The sequence below is a fragment of the Sus scrofa genome, chromosome 6 (genome assembly GCF_054392235.1).
Source record: "Sus scrofa isolate SSC_HxYL_T2T_F1_AM1 chromosome 6, Sscrofa_HxYL_maternal_Yorkshire_Landrace_v2.0, whole genome shotgun sequence".
NCBI classification, from domain to species: Eukaryota; Metazoa; Chordata; class Mammalia; order Artiodactyla; family Suidae; genus Sus; species Sus scrofa.
The window spans coordinates 174,315,454-174,338,372 of record NC_139388.1 but is presented as its reverse complement, the minus strand read 5'-3'; the positions used below and the strand labels follow the sequence as shown (position 1 = coordinate 174,338,372).

Below are 22,919 nucleotides of genomic sequence, written 5' to 3'. Positions count from 1 at the left end.
AGGGGGGAAGCAGTAGAGTAGGGTGGAAGTTAGGAGTCGGAGGTCTGGAGTCTAGTCTGATTCTGCTGCCTTCTTCCCGGTGACTCGGGCTCTGCGGGCTTCTGTTTGCTTATGTTGAGTGGAATGACGAGAAGATTCTTTGGAGCTCTGCAGTCCCACACGTCTCTGTATCAGCTTCAGGAAGGGCATCCCTTATGAAGTTCAGATGAGCTCCCGTGGTGGACAGACTCTCGAGGAAGACACCTCTCATCCTGCTGGTCTTCTTGGTTTCACGTCGTTCTCCACTTGGGTGGGCAGAGCCTCTGACTTGCTTCTAACTGATAGAATGTAGCGAAGGTGATCAGATGGTGGCGACGCGTGTTACTGCATAGATGCTTGCATGGTTACACGACATAAAATTGTAGCACTCATCTCGCTGGACTCTCTCTCTTACTCCCTGGCTGGCTTTGAAGGAGCCATCTGCCATGTTGGGGGGATGCCTGCCTTGGGCGGGGGGTCAGGGGGACATGACAAGGAACTGCAGGCAACTCTGGGAGCTGGGGGGCGGGGGCGTCCCACTCACAGCCAACGAGGAAGTGGAGCTCTAGTCCTACAGCTGCAGGAACTGAATTGTGCCAGCAACCTACGTGGGGGCGGGCACGGATCCTTCCCCAGCTGAGCCTCAGATGCGTCTGCAGCCCTGGCCAAGACCTTGACTGCAGTTTTATGGGACTTGAAGCAGAGGACTCAGCTAAGCTGGGCTTGGATTCCTGAACCCAGAGAACCTGTGAAATAGTAGATATATGTTGTTTTAAGCCTCTCAGTTTGTGGTAATTTACTGTGCAGCAGTAGATACAGTGTCCCACCCTAACACTTGAGACTCCTAACCCCATGCCCTATATTCTGCTTACAGCTCCAAACCGCTGTCTATGAATGACCCCGTACCAGTATCTCCATACCAGGTTTAATCTGTCTCCGTGTAGATTATGCCTTCATATTCCAGCATTGACCTTCAGGAAATGCTTATTCTGTAGGAAGCACACACAGAGATGCGTAAGCCCAGGGCCTGGGAGGGGAGACAGTCCACGGTTCCAGAGCTGAAGAGGGCCCCCCTGCAGGGGTGAGAGAGCTAAGGAAATGAATATGCATCTAGCACTCCATCAGCGAGTTTGCCTTCCCAGCGTTACCTCATTTGAGTCTCACAAACCTCCAAGGTAGACGCTAGTTTTACCGAGGAGGCAGCTGAGCCCCAGAGAGGTTCACGGACTTGCCAGGTCGCGCACCTCGTGTGGGCCAGATCCCAGACTCTAACCTAGTTCTTCTCATTTCCAGTTGTTTGGGAAATTAAGCATCAGCTACACATTTCCTAGATGTTACTCTGTAATACTGGAGCATCGGGAGGGCAGGCTGCCCTAGAACTCTCTGGGAGGTGACGTAATGGACTTCTGTCTGACCCCAACATCGACAGGCCAGTGAGCCATCACCCCAGGGACAGGGAAGGAGGACAGAGCACACCCGGGTCTGCCTTCACCCACCCTCCGCGAGCACAGGGCCGATGGTCCCGAAATAGAGGCTGCGAGCGTTTCTGTGAAGGATGGGACTGTGCTCTGTGTCTGAGGGTCATTTTGTTTTATTTTACTTTATTTTTTGTGTGTTTTTTTAGGGCCGCACCTGTGGCATTTGGAAGTTCCCGGGCTAGGGGTCGAATCGGAGCTGTAGCTGCCGGCCTGTGTGGCATCTGAGCCTCATCTGCAACCTACACCACAGCTCACGGCAGCGCCAGATCCTTAACCCACTGAGTGAGGCCAGGGATTGAACCCATGTCCTCATGGATACTAGTTGGGTTCCTTACCTCTGAGCCATGATGGGAACTCCCAAGAAGTCCTTTATGATGAGAAGGATGTGGAGCAGTGATGCTCAAACTCAGGAACCAAAAGAATCATCTGAGGAGACCTGTTCTTGCAGAGTCTCCAGTACCCCCCCAGGGCTCCTAATCCCGTGGGGCTCAGAAGACATTCTCAGCGAGACCCCCAACCATCTGACGCAAACGCTCAGAGAGCGCCTGGATACTGATGATGCATCAGAGCCAGACAGGCCGAGGTGCTGATGGCTGGCGCTCTGACGGGGCTGTTCCCGACCGTCTTCCTCTCAAGTTTACCCTTCTCTTTCCTTACAGGACGGAGGAAGACGTGGCCTGCCGCTAAATATCTTAACAACTAACTGCGGGGAGAAAAGATTCCTGATAGCTTTTGCCAGTACCTGTGGTGTAAATATCCCCGCGGTGGCGGCGATCAAGTTGCCCAAGGAGCATCACTGGACCCCGAATGGGAGGAGAGACAGGCCGTTCTGCCGCCTGCACGCTGGGAGAACCTGCTCCGGCGACCCCTGGAGGCGACTCAGGTAGGAGAGGGGACGGACCTCCCAGGGTCTCGGTTTCCCCACTTGTAAAGTGATGGATGGCGCCTCACTCAGAACCATCTCTTACACCTCGCCGGGCCCACTGGGGCTACCGAGGCTGGGTTCAGGGGGCCAGCGTGCCGAGGCAGCCAGGGATGGGGGCAGAGCCGGCCCAACTCTGCTCACCCTTCTTTCCCAGGCGGCGGAGAGGCTCACGGGCTGGCTGGGAGAAGCACCGGCTTAGGTGTCCCTACTGCTTCAAACCATGGCCTCAACACTCAACCGAACCTCCGTGGCCCTTGCTCTCCCTGTCAGCCACCTGGGAACAATGCTGTGCCCACCCCGCAGCATGGTGCTGAGGACCAAGGAGACAAGGTCTGGCACGTGCTGAGATTTCTCTGCCTTTTTTTTTAGTTTTAGGGCCGCTCCTGCGGCGTGTGGAGGCTCCCAGGCTAGGGGTCAAATTGGAGCTGCGCTGCCGGCCTGCACCACAGCCACAGCAACGTGGGATCCAAGCTGCATCTGCGACCCACACCACAGCTCATGGCAACGCCGGATCCTTCACCCACTGAGCAGGGCCTGGGATCGAACCCGCTTCCTCGTGATTACTAGTTGGGTTCACTACCTCCAGATTCTGTAAATTTTAATCTCTCCCTTGTCTCCATTTCTTTCTTTGCCATGACAGTTATTTCCCAAATTTTACCAGAGCCCAGTTGGACCAAAGGGCTGATTCGTTCCTAAGCAGAGTAATAAGTCACTCATGCTGTGTAACTGAGGGAAAGATGCTTCAGACAAAAAATATGTCTAACATATATGCATATATGTACATACGTGTGTGTGTGTGTGTGTGTGTGTGTGTGTTCCTTGACTGTTCCTTCTGCCGGGAGGATGGAACTTCCGCCGTTTCAATCCTGGTCAGTGCCCCACAGCAGAAGACCCCCAGGCTCACACCCACGGTCACACAGCGTCGGGTTTATCACTGGCTGCACGAAGCCCCCGGGGTTCCTTGCGAACGCACACGGCGTCCCAGAACGAGGCTGTCGGGAGGGCCGGTTTAAACAGGAGTTTGCTCGAGTCGGTGCTGTCAGAAGGCGGCGACAATCGGGTGAGGAAGCGTCTTAATTTTTCTCGGAGGCTGCGATGGGTGAAGAGACCGCTGTCACTCCTGGCGCCTGGGAGAGGGGCCGTTGGTCTCTTTTATGGTTCTGGCTTTGCCCGTCTTCAGACGTGGTTATGAGACGGCGTGGTTTTGTCTCGTTGCATCGCAAGGTCATTGCGACGACCTTGTCTGGCGCTAGTGTCGTGTGAACGCGTTTGTGTTCGCAGGAGAAGGTCTCGCCGTGAGGGCCCGGCCAGCACACCGCTCACAGGGCGGCTGTTCTCTTCCTCATCTCACTGGTTCGCAGAACATTCACTGACGCCTTTGCGGCGTGACGACACCTGCTGTCCCATTACACCTTGCAGCACAGTGCCGGCAAGCACAGTCCTCTCCATTTTAAAATGAATCCGGAGCCGTCCAGCTCCGAGCCCAGGGCCCCCTCTGTTAAGCCGCTCCCCCAGGAGGGAGGCCGAGGACCACCTCCGGAAGAGGTGTCCGTTCCTGGCGGGACAGGCCTGCCCCGCCCAGGCCTTGACACTTTGGAGCGAGTCCTGGGCACATCAGTGAGACACGAGACTGGTAGTCGGTGGGCACAGTGGTTTGGGGGAGTTGAGAGGGTGGGCACCTGGGCCCTTCCCCGTGGGACCTGGGAGAAGTCGTTTCCCCGCTTTGGCCCTCACTTGCTCTGTCTAGTCATCTGAGAGTCTCTGAGCTCCGGGGGTCTGGGAATCAGTGTTTTGGGTGAGCGCGTGGCGTGAACCAAGGAGGGGGCGACGCACCAGTGACGGATTTTCTACCGTCAGTGTTTTGTGGTGCTTTTGCATCTTTCTCTTTCGTCTGGTTTGCTTGGTCCCATCCTTTTCCGGCCCCTCCTTTGTTCCTGCCTCTGCTGTTCTCCCCGTTCCCCTCCTCTGTGTCCAGGGCTCCCTGGAGGCCCTCCAGCAGCTGCTGAAATGGGTGCATCCACATCCCCACGCCCAGCCCGGCTGTCAGCCCCTCAGCCTCAGCCACCCCAGGCCTCATTTCCAGCTGCTTCTGCCACAGGCTGAAGCCCCCAACAACCGTGGTCCCCTGCAAGCCCCTCCCTCCCCGCCCAAGTTGCTGAGCCAGGGGTTGCTCAGAGTCAGGCCCTTAGAGGAGGCTGAGGTCTGTCTGAGATTTGACCCAGTCCAACCGCCCGAGGCCCAGAGAGGGGGCACAGTTTCCCCATCGTCACACAGCTGCTGAGCGCGAGTCATACACGGACCTCAGGCATCCTGATTCCCACGGAAAGTCCATTTTTATTTGGAACCTACCAGTCGTGATCCATTCAGCACGTGGATTCTACGCATGCTCGTTGGCCTCTCTCCTGTACCGGGTCTGGAGCTGGCAGGAAGAACGAAGTGCTGTGCTCCCGGGGATTCTAGTCCGGGGTGGGGGGACAAATGCAACCGCATCCCCAGTGCCGTGGCGGCTAAGCAGACGGAGCGCTGCAGGAGGGTGGGGAGGAAACCAGGAAATGCCGGGGAGAGAGAGGGCCATGAGGTTTGTGTTGGGTCTTGAAACTTGGTAGAGGTTTACCAAGCAGGGGGTGTGGAGGAGAAGAGCCTCGCCATCAGGGGCAGCTGCCTCCCCCGCAGAAAGGCGTGGCGCCCTGGGAGGGCGCGGCAAAAGCCTCCGCGCGTGACGTGGGGAGATGGCCGGGAATAAGGAGGATCGGGCTCTGGTTTCGTTGCTGCCGGAGTCACTGGAGGCCCACAGGTGCATCGCTTCGTCTCTCCGTGTCTCAGCCGCCTCCTGTCCCCAGGAAGAAGCCTGTTAGGGAGTTCCCGTCATGGCGCAGCAGTAATGAACCCGACTAGTATCCATGGGGACATGGGTTCGATCCCTGGCCTGGCTTAGTGGGTTAAGGATCCAGCGTTGCCACGAGCTGTGGTGTAGGCCAGCAGACACAGCTCAGATCTGGCGTTGCTGTGGCTGTGGTGTAGGCCGGCAGCTGCAGCTCCGAGTTGACCCCTCGCCTGGGGACTTCCACATGCCTTGGATGCGGCCCTGGCAACAACAACGACAACAATAAAAAAGCCCGTATGGCCTGATAGTTGTAGAGCTGCTCCGTCCAGTATGGTAGCCACTAGCCGCAAGGCAGTATTTAAGTGTAAATTAATTAAAATGACATTCAATTGAAAATTGAGTTCCTCAATTGCACACTAGCCGCATGTCACCTGTTCAAAAGCTCCTGGTGAAGTGGCTGCCCTGCTGGGCAGCACCGGTGTTACATCCTTCCATCCTGCTAGGAAGTTTTCCTGGCAGCGTTCCTCCAATGGGGGGGGGGGGGGTTCTAAGAGGAGAAGGGGCTTGTCCCACTGCCCGGCCCTGGTTCTAGCCTCACAGTGACCCAGCTAAGAGGATGGGGTCCTTGGTCTCTTGGTCATTTTGTTTTTTTTAAACACAGCCACCCCTGCGGCATGTGGAGGTTCCCAGACTCGGGGTCGAATTGGAGCTTCAGCCGCCGGCCTACACCACAGCCAGAGCCATGCGGGATCTGAGCCATGCCTTGACCTACACCACAGCTCACGGCAACGCTGGATCCTTCACCCACTGAGCAAAGCCAGGGATGGAACCTGCATCCTCGATGACACTGTAGCAGGTTCTTAACCTGCTGAGCCACAGTGGGAACTCCCATATATGTTGTTTTCTGATTTAGCGGCAGGAAAACCTACCCCAGGACCTGACCCGCAGCAGGTTCCGAGGGTGGACACTTCCGAACCATCGGCTCCTAGGAAACGGGTCCAGAGCAGCCCAGTTTAGGAGCCAGGCTGTCTTGAATGATGGTGGAACTTAGAGCACAGTATGGTCTCTAGGCTTCGGTTTGTCCAGAGCATCCCAGGTTTTATTGAAGCTGTGACACACACGATCCTCCGAGGAGCCTGTGGCTCAGACACATGGCCTCTGGCCTTTGCCGTGTCTGCGGCTACATGGATGATTGTGTCTTGATGCTCGCGGGAATCAAGCAATGGAAAACCTTATTTATTATGCATAAGGCTTTCATGTGATCTGGCTTAATGGTTTAGAAGCAAAGAATGAGGCAGCAGGGAGAATGAAGACCTTATGTACTTTTTTCTTTTGGGGGCTGCACCGACAGCAGTTCCCAGGCTAGGGGTCAAACGGGAGCTGCAGCTGCCGGCCTGTGCCACAGCCGGTGGCAATGCCAGGTCCTTAACCCACCGAACGAGGCCAGGACTGAACCCTTATCCTCACGGACACCATGTTGGGTCCTTAACGGGACCCGAGTCCCAGCGGGAACTCCAGAGTGGGTCTTTTGGAAGGAAGGACACGAAGAGCTTGCCTGGTCTGTGCCAAGCGCTGCTTTGAGGGGGTCCAAGAGGTAAGGCGCCTGTGAGGTCGGGGGGCGAGCGCTCGGACTACCCTTGCTTCGCAGACCAGGAAATGGAGGCCGGGGCAAGTGCCGCACTCAAGACCTCACGGCTCCGGGTGGCAGGGTGGGGACATGCCCGCGCAGCGGCCTCAGCACCCAGAATGTCCACGCTCATCTGGAGTCCTCTCAACTCGGCAGCTGCTAACATCAGGACCTGAGGGAGTCTTCGGGGCCGTGTAGCACCCTGGTCTTTAATTATGGGGGTGCCGAGGACCACGGAAGGGCGTCGGACTGCACAAGGTGACCCAGTCAGCTTTTCAGGGCGGACCATGACTCTGAGTGTGGGTCTCCTGACTCCTGGTCAGGGTTCCCTGTGCTTCACTAATTTAAAAGAGCCAAGGAGTTCCCTGGTGGCTCAGCGGTTAAGGATCTGGCATTGACACAGCTGTGGCTCTGGTGCAAGTTCAGTCCCTGGCCTGGGAACTATTGTTTGCCCCCCCCCAAAGAGCCTAATAAATAAAATAACCCCCCGAGTATCTTCTGGTTGCCCACCTTGTGCTGGATGCTTTTGTGGAAAAACCTGGCCCTTGCAAAGAGAGGCCCTGGAGGCCAAGCTTACCTTAGCTGTTTACGCAGTGACGTTAAGTGCGTCACCTCTTCTGTCTTGACCTCAGCGTCTTCAGATAAAGAGTAAGGATATAATGGCTGTAAGGACTGAAGCAGGGTGCCTGGCACAAGGCGATGGCCCAAGACATGGTGAAGTCTGCCGCCACGGGCCCTGCCCTCTACGATCTGGTCATGGAGGCGAGACTGTCACGCGAGGAGGGATCAGGACAGCAAGGCGGGCTTTGTCGGCAGGTCAGACAACGCATGTTAGGATGGCTAATGTGCTGCGGGCTCCATCTGGCAGAGGAGTCCTTAACCTTGAAGTGATTGATTCATGATGGAGAAATCATCCAGGAGCAGCTGGCCTGCAGAAACCAGTGTGGGCACTAGGTGGCGCCAGTGCCCCACCTGGGAACCAGGAGGGACCCGCAGGCAGCTTGGGGAACTGGGTGTTGCTTCTAGAGGGAGCGGCCCTGGGGCACTGATGGCCTGGGTGCTCCGCTCGGGAGAGAAGGGGAAACAGGAATTCCACGTTCTTTGCCTCATTGTTCATCACAGGCACCCTTGCAGGTGTTATCTCGGTTCTGCACACAGGGCACCGTGACTCTCAGAGGGTTTTTAATTTGCCCAAGGAAGAGTGTGAAGAGGTGGGTCTAGGACTTAAATGCAAGCCCACTGATTCCAAAGCTCACCCTCCTTCTAGGAAGATCCGTTGCTCCCAGCAGTGGAATCGCTGTGTCCATCGAGGCTAAGGGGGATCACACGGGAAGACAGAAGAGGAAATCAAACCTCCTCCCGAGACCTGTAGGCGAGTCCATCCCCTTTTCACCTGGTCGCTGCAATTGCTTCCTAGTCCGTTTGCCCGCTTCCCTTCTTGCTCCTCCAGGGGCTGTTGCCCACGGTGACCTTGTTTAAATGAAACCGTGTCACATCGTCTCCCAGTTCAAAGCCCCTGATGGCCTCCTCGTCCAATGAGAACAAATTTCCCACCACTCTTACAAGCAGTGGTGTGCAGGTACGCACCTAACGGCAGGCTCTCGGGAGTGGGGCGCCCCGATTTGCAGCGTTTGCTAACTGCGGTGAACGTTTTCCCTCCACAGTCAGTCTCAGGCATCCAACATTGAACATGCAGCACCCAGAGCCCCTCTGAACTGGCTCCGGCAGGCCGCTGCACTGAGGCCCTGCCTGGAGGGTCTGGCCCCAGACTATTCCTGCAGGCAAATTGCTCATGCCTCTCCCCGGGCTCCTTCTGCTGGGTCCCCGGCTTTCCGTCATTTCCCGACAGTGACAAGCACGCTTTGACCTCAGGGCCTTTGCACTTGCGCTCCCCCCGGCTCTGTATGTTATTTACGGCACCACTTCCTTCAGTGTTCTACTCACCTGCTACCGAGAGGCCTCCCCTGGTCGGCTTACCTAAGACATCCTAACGCCTTCCGTCACTTTAAGTCCCTCACTCCATTTTAGTTTCGCCTGAGGTCAGCAATCACTACCGTAAATGGTAGACTTATTCATACTTATCTGTCTGGGTCCTCGTTGTATTCCCACCCCAGGACAGGCCTGGCTCAAAGAAGACAGTCAACAAATACAGGTTAGATTAGGACATGAGTACCTACCCTTCCTCTACATGTAATGAGCCCCACGCGAGGCCAGGGCCAAGCCTCATAGAGGGTCGGTGATGGGACATGTGGCACTCCCACCCGCGTCACTGGAAGAGAGCCTCGAGTTCTGGATGGGGCCCCAGAGTCCAGGGAGAAGCCAGCAGCCCACTAGGCAGGGTGAGTAGGCAGAGAAAAATTGATCCCACTTGAGAAGAGCCTGCAAACTAAAATTCTGCAGCACATGAGGAAAATTAACGAATAAAGTCAGGGAAACACCCACCCGTGGAGCGCGAATAATGAGTTATAAATTAAAAACAGGCAGAAATGCAACAAACCGTTTAGAAACATTGGGAATGAGAAATATAGTTGTCGAAATAAATGAAAGAGACAGGAGGAGTCCAGATCGGACATGGTAGAAGATAGGATTAATTATTTGGAAGAGAAAACGGGGGATTTCACCCAGGGGGCAGCAAGAGATAGAGAGATGCATTGTGGGAAAGAATAGTGTCGACCTTAGGCCCAGTGCAGGAGGCTGCGCTGTTGGTGCCTGGCCCACACGCCCTCGGCCGACCCCAGCCGTCGCCCGAAAACAGACCTGGGCAGAAAAGCAACTTCCTGCGTCTCCATCTGAGTGCGTTTTCTGGCTGTAGGATCACACGCGGCTTGCACAGAGGCAGGCAGAGTACTGGGGGAATTAGCCCCAGGAGATGCCCTCAGCCAGAGGGAAGGCACTTTGTGGATAAATGCTCCAGCTTCCTTGTTCCCTGATTGGACAGTGATGCAGCCCGTTTCCCATAGTTTCCCATAGGTCCCATAGCCTCAGTTGACCCCAGCAGTACCCTGCCCATGCTCAAACCCGGTACTGGGTTTTCCCCCTTCTATGTCTCATTTCTCCACTCCGCTGTGCTTCCAGGCATCCTCTTCCAAATTAACTACTTGCATCCGAATGCTTGTCTTGGGATCTGCTTTTGGGAAACCCAAACTAAGACAGGTAGGAAAATAACCATGGCTTGAACAATGTGCAACTCCATTTCTCTCTTTTGGAGTAGCGTTCCAGTGTGAGGACGTTTAGGGCAACCTCATAGTCGTTGAGGCCCAGGCTTCTTCTGTCTGGCTTCTACCATATGGTCCAAGATGGCTGCACCAGTGCCAGCCATCTCATGCATCTTCCAAATAGCAGGAAGAAAGTCGGGTCAAAGACTAGCATACTCCCTCGCTGTAAAGACATTTCAAGGAGCGTCCATAAAACTTAGGCATATATCCATTGTCCAGAGCTCCGTTGTACAGCCCAGCGCAGCGATACCGGGGAGGCTGAGAGGAGCAGCCGTGGTTCCAAGAGGCCATGTGCCTGAGTAAAAGGCAGATATTCTAATGCTGAGGAAAAAGGAAAAAATAGGTACACAGAGGTAGCTGGCATCCCGCGGCCCAAGCGGTTAAGAGACACGGAATCCTGGCTGACAGGCTGCTGTGCAGGAGTTCCAGGAGAACAGAGGGGATGCCAAAGAAGCCAGATGAAAGAGGTAAGGGCTGAGACTTTCTGAGAATTAAAAAAAGGGATCAGAGCTCAAAGGTCATACTCCATGCTGCGCAGAACAAATAAAAGTCAATCCGTGCCTCGCCCCGCTGTAGTCAAACTGCAGAATATCGACGATAAAGACGAGACGCCAACGCAGCTGCAGAGGACGCCCGGACTCCCGGGACCCTGACCCGACACAGGCTGCATGCCCATGACTTGGGCTCCCATCCTCCAAGCCACGAGGGGCCGAAGCGGGGTCCAGTTCCGGTCACTGAGCCAGCCCGAAGCTTGGCCCCCTCCGCCAGAGGAAGCCGACCGCCGCAGGCCTGACGGCTCTGCTCAGCCCCCCGCCCCCGTCAGGCCCAGGCCCCGCTGCCATGCTGCAGAGCCCTCCGTAGGCCTGCTGCACCTCTGGTCCACGAAGGTGTTTATTCCTGGCTCAGATTTTTCTGAGGTTTCTCTTTTTTCGGCCACACCTGTGGCATGTAGAAGTTCCCGGGGCAGGGGTTGAACCCGTGCCACAGCAGCAACCCAAAGCACAGCGGTAACCACCCCGGGTCCTCAACCCCCTGTGCCACAGGAAACTCCCAGTTTATCGTCTTCTGTCAGGGCTGTGAGCTTAGTGCCGGAGGTGGGATTCAAGCGACGTGCAGCCCCACCTTGGCCGGAAGTTTCTGGAGCATTTGCATCTCTGCAGAGCGGAGACGCCCTGCCTGTGACAGGGCTGTTTCCAGCCGCCATATCTGCGGTTAGGGGAAAGGAAGGAGTCTGCCTTTCTAGATGCTTCTGTCTTCTTTTCCAAGGAAACACAGGCCCTTCGGGACCAAAAGCCCCTGATCAAAGCGCACGGGGCCCCCTGGCCTCCCAGTCTCCGGTTCACTGCGCCCCGACTTTCCCACGTCATCCGTCAGGGCGCTTCCCGCCCACTCTGCCCCTCAAAGGTCTCCACCCGACGTGGGCGTCGGGTGTTCACAGCTATATCTGAATTTCAACAAGCGACGCATAAAGCTGTTGTCATCTTTAGAGTGTGCAGGGCTGGCATTCAAGTGGCGGGATGACAGGTTGTGTGTGGGGTCGATCGACTGGGTCAGAGACATCGCACCTGGCTGGCGGGCCGCGCTTTCTGCCGACAGGAGCTGTCCAACAAGGGCTGGGCTGCTGTCACCGAGGGAAGTCAAGCGGGGGACGGCTGACCTTCCCCGGGCGCCCCGCCCGGCGCTCGTGGAGGGAGCCTCGTGGAGGGAGCTTGTGGAGGGAGCCTCGGAGCGGGAGGGGGGTGCGGGGAGCAGCAAAGGCAGCAGAGCCGGGACGAGCATCCTGGACGTTGCTCTGCGCCGCTCAGAGGCTCTGGAAGCCAGCCTCCCTCCTCACGCTGCCGGGTTTCCAAAAGCACATCCCACACAGCCGCTCGCGGGCCCGGGCGTGTGTGCTGCATCTCCTTTTTGGGGAGCTCATCTGTGAATGAAAGGTTTGGACCCGAGCCATTCTGAGTCTCCACCAACAAAGGGAGCTCAGAGTCTCGGCGACACGGGGCCTCTCCCCTGCTCCCGAGACCCCGGCGGCCCCTTCAGGTCCCTGCCTGTGTGTCTGCTCACCTGTGTGGCCCATTCCACACGGGCGACCCCACCTGCCAGCACTGCGGCCCTTCAGAATCTGCAGCGTGTCACAGTTACCATAGCAGTGAGACGTGCCTTCCGCGCGTGCGGTTTAAACCTTGTGATGGAGATGCTCTTTTGTCTGTGTTTTAAAGCCACAGCATTTTTCTCTCTCTGCCTCTACATTTGTGATGCCCTGAGCACTTACTCTAAAAGGTGAAAATAATCCCAGAAAGACTTCCTCAGGGAAGAATGGGTATTTTTCTTTCCCCCAAACTGTGCTGGGGCTCAAAAACTTGTATTGTTTTTTATTCTTTTATTGGTTTTGTCTTTTTGCCTTTTCTAGGGCCGCACCCACGGCATATGGAGGTTCCCAGGCTAGGGGTCTAATCAGAGCTGTAGCCACAGCCATGCGGGAGCTGAGCTGCATCTTTGACCTACACCACAGCTCACGGCAATGCCAGATCCTTAACCCACTGAGCGAGGCCAGGGATCGAACCTGCAACCTCATGGTTCCTAGTCAGATTCGTTAGCCACTGAGCCACGATGGGAACTCCTCGAAAACTTTTATAACATGATTGGTAACGTATAAGAGATTTTATAGCGTGCTTGGTGGCATTTAAAGGATTGATTCTCTGAAAGGCTCACGCTCCCTTTCTAGCCCCAGCAGGTAAAGGCGGGGTCCTTGCAGGCCAGTGTACTTGTTATGGCTGGTGGCTGCCTTGAGAAGAGGAGAGATTTCCTATTTGATGGAGCTCCGTATGTTTCAGAGTGCTGACTCTTTTCATCTGTATGGGAACCGATTTTACAAATGAGAAATCTAGGCCCAGAGAGGTGAAGCAACTTGCTCACAGTCACACAGCCAGGAAGGGGCAGAGAGTGTTGTTTCCCTCTCAGCCATGCTGTCTCCAAATCCTCTGGTTATTTTCTGTTCAGCCTTCTATTCTCCAGGAGGAATTCTGCTTAAGAAAGAATTTCTATGTGGATTGTAATCCGTAGGTATTGACATGTTGCTGTGACTATTTTAACGTTCCTCTGCAAGGCACTTAACATTTTGGGATAACTTTTCTTTTTTTTTTTTCTTTTTTTTCTATAATTTATTTTTTTCCCACTGTACAGCAAGGGGGTCAGGTTATCCTTACATGTATACATTACAATTCCATTTTTTCCCCCACCCTTTCTTCTGTTGCATCATGAGTATCTAGACAAAGTTCTCAATGCTATTCAGCAGGATCTCCTTGTAAATCTATTCTATTCTATTTGTGTCTGATAAGCCCAAGCTCCTGATCCCTCCCACTCCCTCCCCCTCCCATCAGGCAGCCACAAGTCTCTTCTCCAAGTCCATGATTTTCTTTTCTGAGGGGATGTTCACTTGTGCTGGATATTAGATTCCAGTTATAAGTGATATCATATGGTATTTGTCTTTGTCTTTCTGACTCATTTCACTCAGTATGAGGTTCTCTAGTTCCATCCATGTTGCTGCAAATGGCATGATGTCATTCTTTTTTATGACTGAGTAGTATTCCATTGTGTATATATACCACATCTTCTGAATCCAATCATCTGTCGATGGACATTTGGGTGGTTTCCGTGTCCTGGCTATTGTGAATAGTGCTGCAATGAACATGCGGGTGCATGTGTCTCTTTTAAGTCTAGTTTTGTCCAGGTATATGCCCAAGAGTGGGGTTGCGGGGTCATATGGAAGTTCTATGTATAGATTTCTAAGGTATCTCCAAACTGTTCTCCATCGTGGCTGTACCAGTTTACATTCCCACCAGCAGTGCAGGAGGGTTCCCTTTTCTCCACAGCCCCTCCAGCACTTGTTATTTGTGGACTTATTAATGATGGCCATTCTGACTGGTATGAGGTGATATCTCATGGTAGTTTCGATTTGCATTTCTCTTATAATCAGCGATGTTGAGCATTTTTTCATGTGTTTGCTGGCCTTCTGTATATCTTCCTTGGAGAAATGTCTATTCAGGTCTTTTGCCCATTTTTCCATTGGTCGATTGGCTTTTTTGCTGTTGAGTTGTATAAATTGCTTATATATTCTAGCGATTAAGCCCCTGTCAGGTGCATCATTTGAAACTATTTTCTCCCATTCTGAAAGTTGTCTTTTTGTTTTCTTTTGGGTTTCCTTTGCTGTGCAAAAGCTTTTCAGTTTGATTAGGTCCCATTGGTTTATTTTTGCTTTTATTTCTGTTGCTTTGGGAGACTGACCTGAGAAAATATTCATGATGTTGATGTCAGAGAGTGTTTTGCCTATGTTCTCTTCTAGGAGTTTGATGGTGTCCTGTCGTATATTTAAGTCTTTCAGCCATTTGGAGTTTATTTTTGTGCATGGTGTGAGGGTGTGTTCTAGTTTCATTGCTTTGCATGCAGCTGTCCAGGTTTCCCAGCAATGCTTGCTGAATAGACTTTCTTTTTCCCATTTTATGTTCTTGCCTCCCTTGTCAAAGATTAATTGACCATAGGTGTCAGGGTTTATTTCCGTGTTCTCTATTCTGTTCCATTGGTCTGTCTGTCTGTTTTGATACCAGTACCATGCTGTTTTGATGACTGTGGCTTTGTAGTATTTCTTGAAGTCTGGGAGAGTTATGCCTCCTGCTTGGTTTTTGTTTCTCAGGATTGCTTTGGCGATTCTGGGTCTCTTGTTGTTCCATATAAGTTTTTGTATTGTTTGTTCTAGTTCTGTGAAAAATGTCATGGGTAATTTGATAGGGATTGCATTGAATCTGTAGATTGCTTTGGGTAGTATGGCCATTTTTACAATATTGATTTTTCCAATCCATGAACATGGAATATCTTTCCATTTCTTTACATCTTCTTTGATTTCTTTGATTATAGTTTTATAGTTCTCAGCATATAAGTCCTTTACCTCCTTGGTCAGGTGTATTCCGAGGTATTTGATTTTGTGAGGTGCAATTTTAAAAGGTATCGTATTTTTATATTCCTTTTCTAATATTTCATCGCTGGTATACAGAAATGCGACTGACTTCTGAATGTTAATCTTATATCCTGCTACTTTGCTGAATTTATTAATCAGTTCAGGTAGTTTTTGGGTTGAGTCCTAGGGTTTTCTATGTATGTATCATGTCATCTGCATACAGTGACAGTTTTATCTCTTCTCTTCCTATATGGATGCCTTTTATTTCATTTGTTTGTCTAATTGCTGTGGCTAGGACTTCCAAAACTATGTTGAAGAGCAGTGGTGAGAGTGGGCATCCCTGTCTTGTTCCAGACTTGAGTGAGACGGCTTTCAGTTTTTCCCCACTGAGTATTATATTTGCTGTGGGTTTATCATAAATGGCTTTGATTATGTTCAGGAATGTTCCCTCTGTACCCACTTTGGCGAGGGTCTTGATCATGAATGGATGTTGGACTTTGTCAAATGCTTTTTCTGCGTCTATTGAGATGATCCTATGATTTTTGACTTTTCTTTTGTTAATGTGGTGTATGATGCTGATTGATTTGCGTACGTTGAACCATCCTTGTGCACCTGGGATGAACCCTACCTGGTCATGGTGTATGATCTTTTTGATATGTTGTTGGATTCGGTTGGCTAAGATTTTGTTGAGAAGGGATAACTTTTCTGATTGTAAGAATCACATGTAATCTCTTTCTTGCTCACTTTATTTTCAAATAATTATAGATTCACAGGAAGTTGCAAAAAGAGTATAGAGCGGGCCCGTGAGCCTTCCCCCAGCTGCCCCCGTGGTGCTGTATCGAAACCAGGAAACCGACATCGGTGCCTTGTGTGTGTAGAGTTCGCGTCATTTTATCACGTGCATGGATTTGTGTAACCACCACCGCCTCAAGACAGAACGATTCCAGTGCCACCAAGGGCTCCCTTGAGCTCCCCGTAGAGTCACACCGTCCACTCCGCCCACGACCCCCCCACCCGGCAATCCCGAATCTGCTCCCCATGCCTACAGTTTTGCCCCTTCCTGATGGCATGGAAGTGGGATCGTGTGAGTGGGATCAATCTTGAAAGGGTGGTGACCGAAGAGACGGGCTTTTTCCCCTCAACGTAATGCCTTGAGAGCCTCCCAACTGTTGCACGTAGCAGTTGCTCGGTCTTTAAGAAAACTTGGAAACACAGAAGACATACAGAAATAGAGAGAGAACAAAACCCCCAGCCCCCAGTTTGAGGGGGTAGAGGTCTCCTGGTTTCCATCGTGCCAGGGTCGGGCCTGGCTCAGGCCCTGGGACCCTTGGGCCGTGGGACTGACGCTCTGCAGACCCAGGGGCCGAGACAGGGAGAGGACAGGCCGCCTGCCCCAAGCCCTGCTGCTCCCTCTCCTCTGCGCTGTGGGACTCCATCTGGCTGCTGCTGACTCTCCCCCCCTGCATCTCTGTCTCTTTTCTTTTTTCCACTCTCTTTCTCTTTACCCCGCGTGTCTCCATCTGTCTCTCTGAGTCAGTCTCTCTCTTTTTCTCAAACCACAAAACATGGCTAAATGCAATTTCCATTGAGTGCAAAATCTTGTGTCTGTGCTTCATTATTCTGTCTGGATTCGTACATGTTTTCAATTGCATAATTCCCTCCTTCCTCATTTTCTCCCCAAGACTTTCTCCCACATAATTTGAGTGTTTGGGGGCCAGCTTTTGACAGGTCTGCCTTTGAATGCTGTAAAAAGTAGAGCGAGGGCCTCTTTCAGTTCTGCGCCACCAGGGAGGCTTGCTTGGCAAGTTCCCCGGGGTTCCTGCACGGCTTTGTCCCTTACGGTCCCGGGGGAGGGAGCGCCCCTTTATCAGCTTGTGAGGAGGCCAAGGCTTGGGCTGCGGTGCCTGCCTTGAAAGAGTTCAAAGAGCATCCTGACGGCCAGCTGGGGAGCTTCCGTCCACTGCCAACCACAGCGTCAGATCCAGGCTCCCCTCTCTGGCTGCTCCGAGCCCTTGACATCTGGACTGAACCTGTTCATTTATTCTTTATAGGATTGGGCAGTATAGCTTCTTGCTCCAAAAACCACTGCAGTTTTGAAGTGGAATTAATAGACAATATCCAACAAGAAGAGACTGGTTTAATATATTATGAGATGTCCCAAAAGATCAAACATCACGAAATCATTAAAAACCATAGTTTGGAGAGTTTTCAGAATGGGAAAATCCTTGCGAGAGGCTGTTATGGTCCTAATACTGGAAAGATACAGAGGCACAGGGAAAAGGCACCAAAGTGTTATCGGTTCTTATTTCTGGATCCTGGGATTACAGATGACTTTCAAAATTGTTCTCAAAGTTTGCAATAAGCATGCTTTATTCTACAATCAGAAACAAATATGCATTATTAAAAGTACATGAACTCTGCTGGACAAAAAGTCATTCCCACAGCTCTCCGCTCAAGTGTTGGAGGGATTCAGTGTCTCCTCTCCCCCCGCGAGTCCACAGGGAGGGCAGACGCCTGTCCAGGCACCGTTCCTTGGGCTCAGACCCCTGCTGCTGGACCACTGCAAACGCACGGCTGCGGTGTCCCCGCTCCCTGCTTGTGGTTACAGATGGAGTCTGCGGTCCTGCCAGACGTCTCTGCACCTCTGCCTTGCACCTCTGAAGCCAGGTGCTAGTGCTACCGATGCAGCGTCCTTGGTCCTCGTCAAATGGGTTAGGTGACCACTGTGACCGCCCCTCCCCCACTCCCCTGGCACCTCGCGCACGCCCTTCAGAAGAGCAGCCGTGCAGTCCGACCTGCTGGGGGCTGCCAAGCCTTCCAGATGTAGGCTCCGAACCCAGAGCTCCCTGGTTCCAGCCCAGTGTGTGGGAAAGAGCAGAGCCCTAGGAACCCCCACTCTGCCCCCAGCTCCCACCCCAGAGAAGAGAACCCAAGAGAAGACTCTCAGTCCCATGTGCCCTGTGGAAAGTTACATGCAGTGGAGGGGGCGCACTTTGTCCTGATGAAGGGACTTCTGAGCCAGTTCCGAGTGCACGTGACTCTTGTCCAGAGTCTCGCTGCCTTCAGGAAGGGTGTAGGGCTGAGCTCTGGAGCCAGTCGGCCTTAGTTCCAGTTCCAGCTCCATCACCTTGGGCAAGTTTCTTGCCCTCTCTATGCCTCAGTCTTCCCAAATGAAAAATGGGTAATAATAGCACCTACTTCTAGAATCACTGTAAAAGTTAAGAAGCTCGGGGACCGTGCCCGCCTGTCCCGGGTATAGCCCACAGTGAATGCTAGCTGCTGTTATTATTCTGCCATGCATGCATTCACGGGCACGGGAGGGCGGGATATTTGACATTGGGGCTCTCCCGGGAAAGCCCAGGGGGAAGACTCTGTGATGGGTGCCCAATGAGGATTCGCAATTAGAAGCTCTGCTTCCAAGCCGTTCCTGAGTGGGCTGGGGTATAAAGGAACACAGGTCCCTCTGAGAGGCAGGGGAGGCCAAGGAGCAGCGCCTACTCCTGGCCTTGAAGGAAGGCAGAAGGCAGGTAAAGGGGCGTGGCTAGGAAGGAAAGTGGCTCACCTGAGGGCAGAGGGGCAGACCAGGCTTCTTTAGCAGTGGTGGAATTCCAGCCGGGGCAGCGGGTCTGGGTGGGGCTGGGACGGGCAATTCTGAACCTGGGCTCGCGACACCTGTTCATTTACAGATGCCGTCTTCTCATAACCTTCCTGTAGGTAGATTCCCATGTGGGCGAGGAGACAGGGCTCACACTGGGCTGTGACTTGCTCGGGACCCTGTGGCTGCGAGGAACGGAGCTGAGATTTGCATCCAGGGCTGTAGCAGTTTATGTGGACCTCGGCTGGCCCTTCCCTTGGCCAAGGAAGCCTCTCCTCTGAGGGGACACCTGGCCTTAGGGGGAGGGGGAAGGAAACCCAGCCCCAGGTGTGGGGGACCCCGCACTGCTGGGTGGCCACGTGGGGGGAAAGAGCAGAACGTAGGTCAGGCACGCGGGAGACGGAGCGTGAAATTCACGGGCGCTCGGGGCCGAGTGGTCACCTTCCAGGAGGGCGGAGAAGGAGGCGGGCCGGCCCTTCGGAAGAGGTGCTGGGGCCCGCGGGGCCGGAGCGGGCGGAGGAAGGAGGTTGCCTATCCGTGTTTTCTTTCCTTGCCCTGGCATCGGGGGGCATCCGTGGGGCAGGGCGGGAAGACGATGGGGCAGCAGGAGGGTAGAGCCTGGCAGAGGGGACCGTCAGATGTGGGCTCCATAAAGGCAGGCCCATGTTTGCGTTCTTTACTGCTGGCTGATGCTTGCTGCCTGGGACGGTGGCCGCACACAGTGGATGAGCGAAAGTCGGAGGAGAAGCAGCCTCCTTGCGCTGCGCGCATTCTCGGGTGACTTGGGGAAGGAAGGCCTTTGCTCCTTCCTGGGACCGAGGCGTTTCAACTGATTCGGGAGCATTTGCTGAGTACCTGCCATGTACTGGCCCCAAGCTGGGCGCCGGTGACGCCGGGGCATAAACCTCACCAGCCAGTGGAAAGACAGGGTCACCAGCAATTAAAATACCACGTGCTAAGCACAAATATCAGGACACAGAGAAGAGACACGTCCGCTGGGGGTGTGCTCGGGGTACGACTTTCCAAGAGGACGCGCATCAGTGTCCGGGTTGGAAGGTTGAGGCCAGGCCACGTGATGACCTTTGTGGGTCCCCAACAAATTCTGCCTTCAGGGGCCCCTTCCTACACACACACACACACACACACACACACACAAGAGCGCATGCACGCATGCACCCACATATGCACAAATGCAGATGTACATGATTAAAATGATGTATAAATGATGCCCACACATACAATTAAAAAGCATATTTTACAACCTTGCTGGTATAAAGACAAATTATTAATAGTACATATTAAAACATTTTCTTTGACTTAAAAGTTCCTTTGTCTCCTTCTGATTTGAAGAGAAATGGAAACATTTCCGTGGATCCCTGTGGAGGCTGCTGCCTCGAGGCACCGTGCCTGCCCTGCCCCACCAGCCGACCAGAGGCCCAGGTTGAGAAGGAGCTGGCGAGGTTGACAAGATGGGCAAAGGCATATTCCCAGAAGAGGGAGCAGGCCTTGCTCTTGGAGGCATGAGGGGGACAGCAGGTTCTGGCAGGAGCTCTCTGTCCTGTGAGCTGGGGCCTTGGTGTTTCAAGAGCTGGGCAGGAACCAGGCAGGGAATGTCGACGGAGGCGCGGTCTCGAGGGCCCCGTCCGTGCGCGTTCAGCTCAGGGGTTCACACCCTGGCAGAGGTTCCGGAGTGGGCTTCTGAGGTTGCTGGTGAGAACGGCTGATTCCTGGACCTCGGTTCCAGAGGCTCTTCCAGGAACGGTGATGGGGGCTCCCTAAGGTCTCCCAGCTCCAGGGACCCCCCCTGCTGGTTAGGATGAGGTTGGGGTGCAGGGGAGGTGGGGAACCCAGCTGGCTCCCGGTTCCTCTCCACAGAGCAACACGGGGGTTCTTTGTGCTCGCCGGAGGGACCGACGCCTAGAAGAGCTTCTCAGAAGAGCGCCCGAACCCTGGACAGAGGGGGTGCAGGGTGGTTTGGTGAGGGGCTGTGGGCTTTGCTAAGAGGCTGATCTGAGCTCAAATTGCAGCGATGCCCCCCGTGAGCTGGGTGACCCTGGGCAGCAAGCTTCACCTTGTGCCTCGGCTCCTTTGTGAACATAGGACGTAGCTGCTCCCTGCGGGGCTGTCACGGGGTGTCAGGGGGACTTGTGCGTGGCTAGGGCGGGGCACAGATGATGGATGGGCACCTTTGGGAGGGACAGTGAATGTACATGTTTTGCCAGTGTTTGACAAAGCCTTCCAGGTGCCAGCTGGTACTGCGAGCACCAGGGACATGCCTGCAAATGGCCCTGCTCTCAAAGGGCTTCTTCTTCTTCCCTTTTTTTTTTTGGTCTTTTTGCCATTTCTTGGGCCGCTCCCGCGGCATATGGAGGTTCCCAGGCTAGGGGTCCAATCAGAGCTGAAGCCGCCGGCCTACACCAGAGCCACAGCAACGCGGGATCCGAGCTACATCTGCGACCTACACCACAGCTCATGGCAACGCCGGATCCTCAACCCACTGAGCGAGGCCAGGGACCAAACCTGCAACCTCATGGTTCCTAGTTGGACTCGTTAACCACTGCACCATGACGGGAACTCCCCCCCCCCCTTTTTTAATGGCTGCACCCGTGGCACATGCAAGTTCCTAGGCCAGGGATTGAATCGGAGCCACAGCTTTGACCTACGCGGGCTTTTTTAACCCACCACACCAGCCAGGATCATACCCTTGCCGCTGTAATGATCCAAGCTGCTGCAGTCAGCTTCCCAACCCGCTGCGCCACAGCGGGGATTCCAAGGGGCTGCTTCTTCACCCTGCGCATCTTCTCGAGGCATTCTGTGGGGCTGGCTTGGCCTGTTCTGGACCAGGTCCTCCCCCTCGGGTGTCCCATTGGCTGTAGGCAGACTGGGCATCATTAACAGAGATTTTCCAAGAAGCTGTCCTCTTGCTGGGCTCCTGAAACTCAGGATTCTGCAACTGGAAGCAGCCAACGTGTCCCCTTCGCTAGAAGATTTTTTCATGTCAGTCCAGTACTTTGCACATATTTACAGAAGCCAGAGCTCTAGGGGAGGTCAGGGATTGTGCTCCTGGCGTGCAGATGGGAAGGGAGGAGGGTGGCACGCCCGAGGGCAGAGAGAGTGAGTGAGTAGAGAGCCAAGACTTGGACCCCCATGGGTCAGATTCTACAGCCCAGCACTGGCTCTGAGACAAGGGTGACGTGGGACAGAGTTGGGGGACCGAGAAGCTAAGGCAGAAGTGGCACCATATGCACAGGTGATTCGAAGCCCTTTTCCTGAGGCCTTGGGAATTCCAACCCCAGATGCCCCAGTCCTGTCCGTGAGGAGGGTACAGCCTACAGGGGCGAGGAGGGGTTTTAAATCACACGCTTCCAGGGACAGGGCGGCCAGAGTGCCTGGTCTGGCTCTCATCAGTCAGCGTCCACTTCTGGACGGCTTTGCAGGTGCCACGGTGGGCACTGGGTGTGCGAGAAGAATCTGACACTTCTTACTCCTCCAAGGAGCTCACAGCCTAGACCAAGGTCTCTCTTCCTTGGTGCTCTGGACACTTGGGGCTGGACGCTTCTCCCGCATTATAATGTGCTTTATAATGTTCGGTGGCATCTCCAGGCTTTACCCACTAGGTGCCAGTAACAACCCCCTTCCCCCCACCCCGCCCAGCCCAGTTGGGACCATCAAAATTGTCTCCAGACAGTGCCAGATGCCCCTCGGAGGAGCAAATTCCCCCTGGTTGAGAGCCACTGGCCCAGGGAGAAAGGGAGATTGACACATAAAACAATGTATTGGGCCCAGTGCCCGAGGTGAGCATGGGTGCCCTGTGGCCCAGAGGACAAAAGAGAAGCTTCTGGGAAACTGCACCCGTCGGTGACAAGGTCAGGGTCACTCCCAGTAGAGTTGGGACTGCAGCCCAGCACCCCTGTGTCCTGCTCGGCTGCTTCCCTCCTCCCCACCTCCCCCGGGGCTCCTCTGACGGACGTGGCTCCTGCGCTGGGAAGAGGCCCCCCGGGGCTGAGCAGTCGAGCGTCCTCCGCGCCCCCCGGCTGGTCTCAGCGTCCGGTGGTAGAGTCGGCGCCCCGTAAGCTTTCCCACATGCTGAGCGAGGCTCTGCTCGTCCCCGGGGAGAGCCCTTCGGAGGCTGACGGGGTGGCCACTTAAGTGCTGTGCTTATGCTGAGAACAACCCTTCAACCAAGTGCTTCAGCGCGAGTGCATCCAGGTCCCCAGCGCCACGGGAACGACGGAAACGTGGGACGGCGAGAGCTCGGCAGCCTCCAAGCCCACAGACCAGGCTCTTCCTGC

The 22,919-nt window shown here is 54.2% G+C and overlaps 1 protein-coding gene across 1 annotated transcript in view; it reads left to right on the top strand.

The window, feature by feature from the left end:
- LOC102166622 (uncharacterized) overlaps nucleotides 1-22,919 on the top strand; it is a 137,328-nt gene that overhangs the window by 41,031 nt on the left and 73,378 nt on the right. The window contains exon 3 of the mRNA XM_084965727.1: nucleotides 2,156-2,379. Coding sequence (XP_084821853.1) covers nucleotides 2,156-2,379 — 224 coding nt within the window. The remainder of the gene's footprint in view (nucleotides 1-2,155; nucleotides 2,380-22,919) is intronic.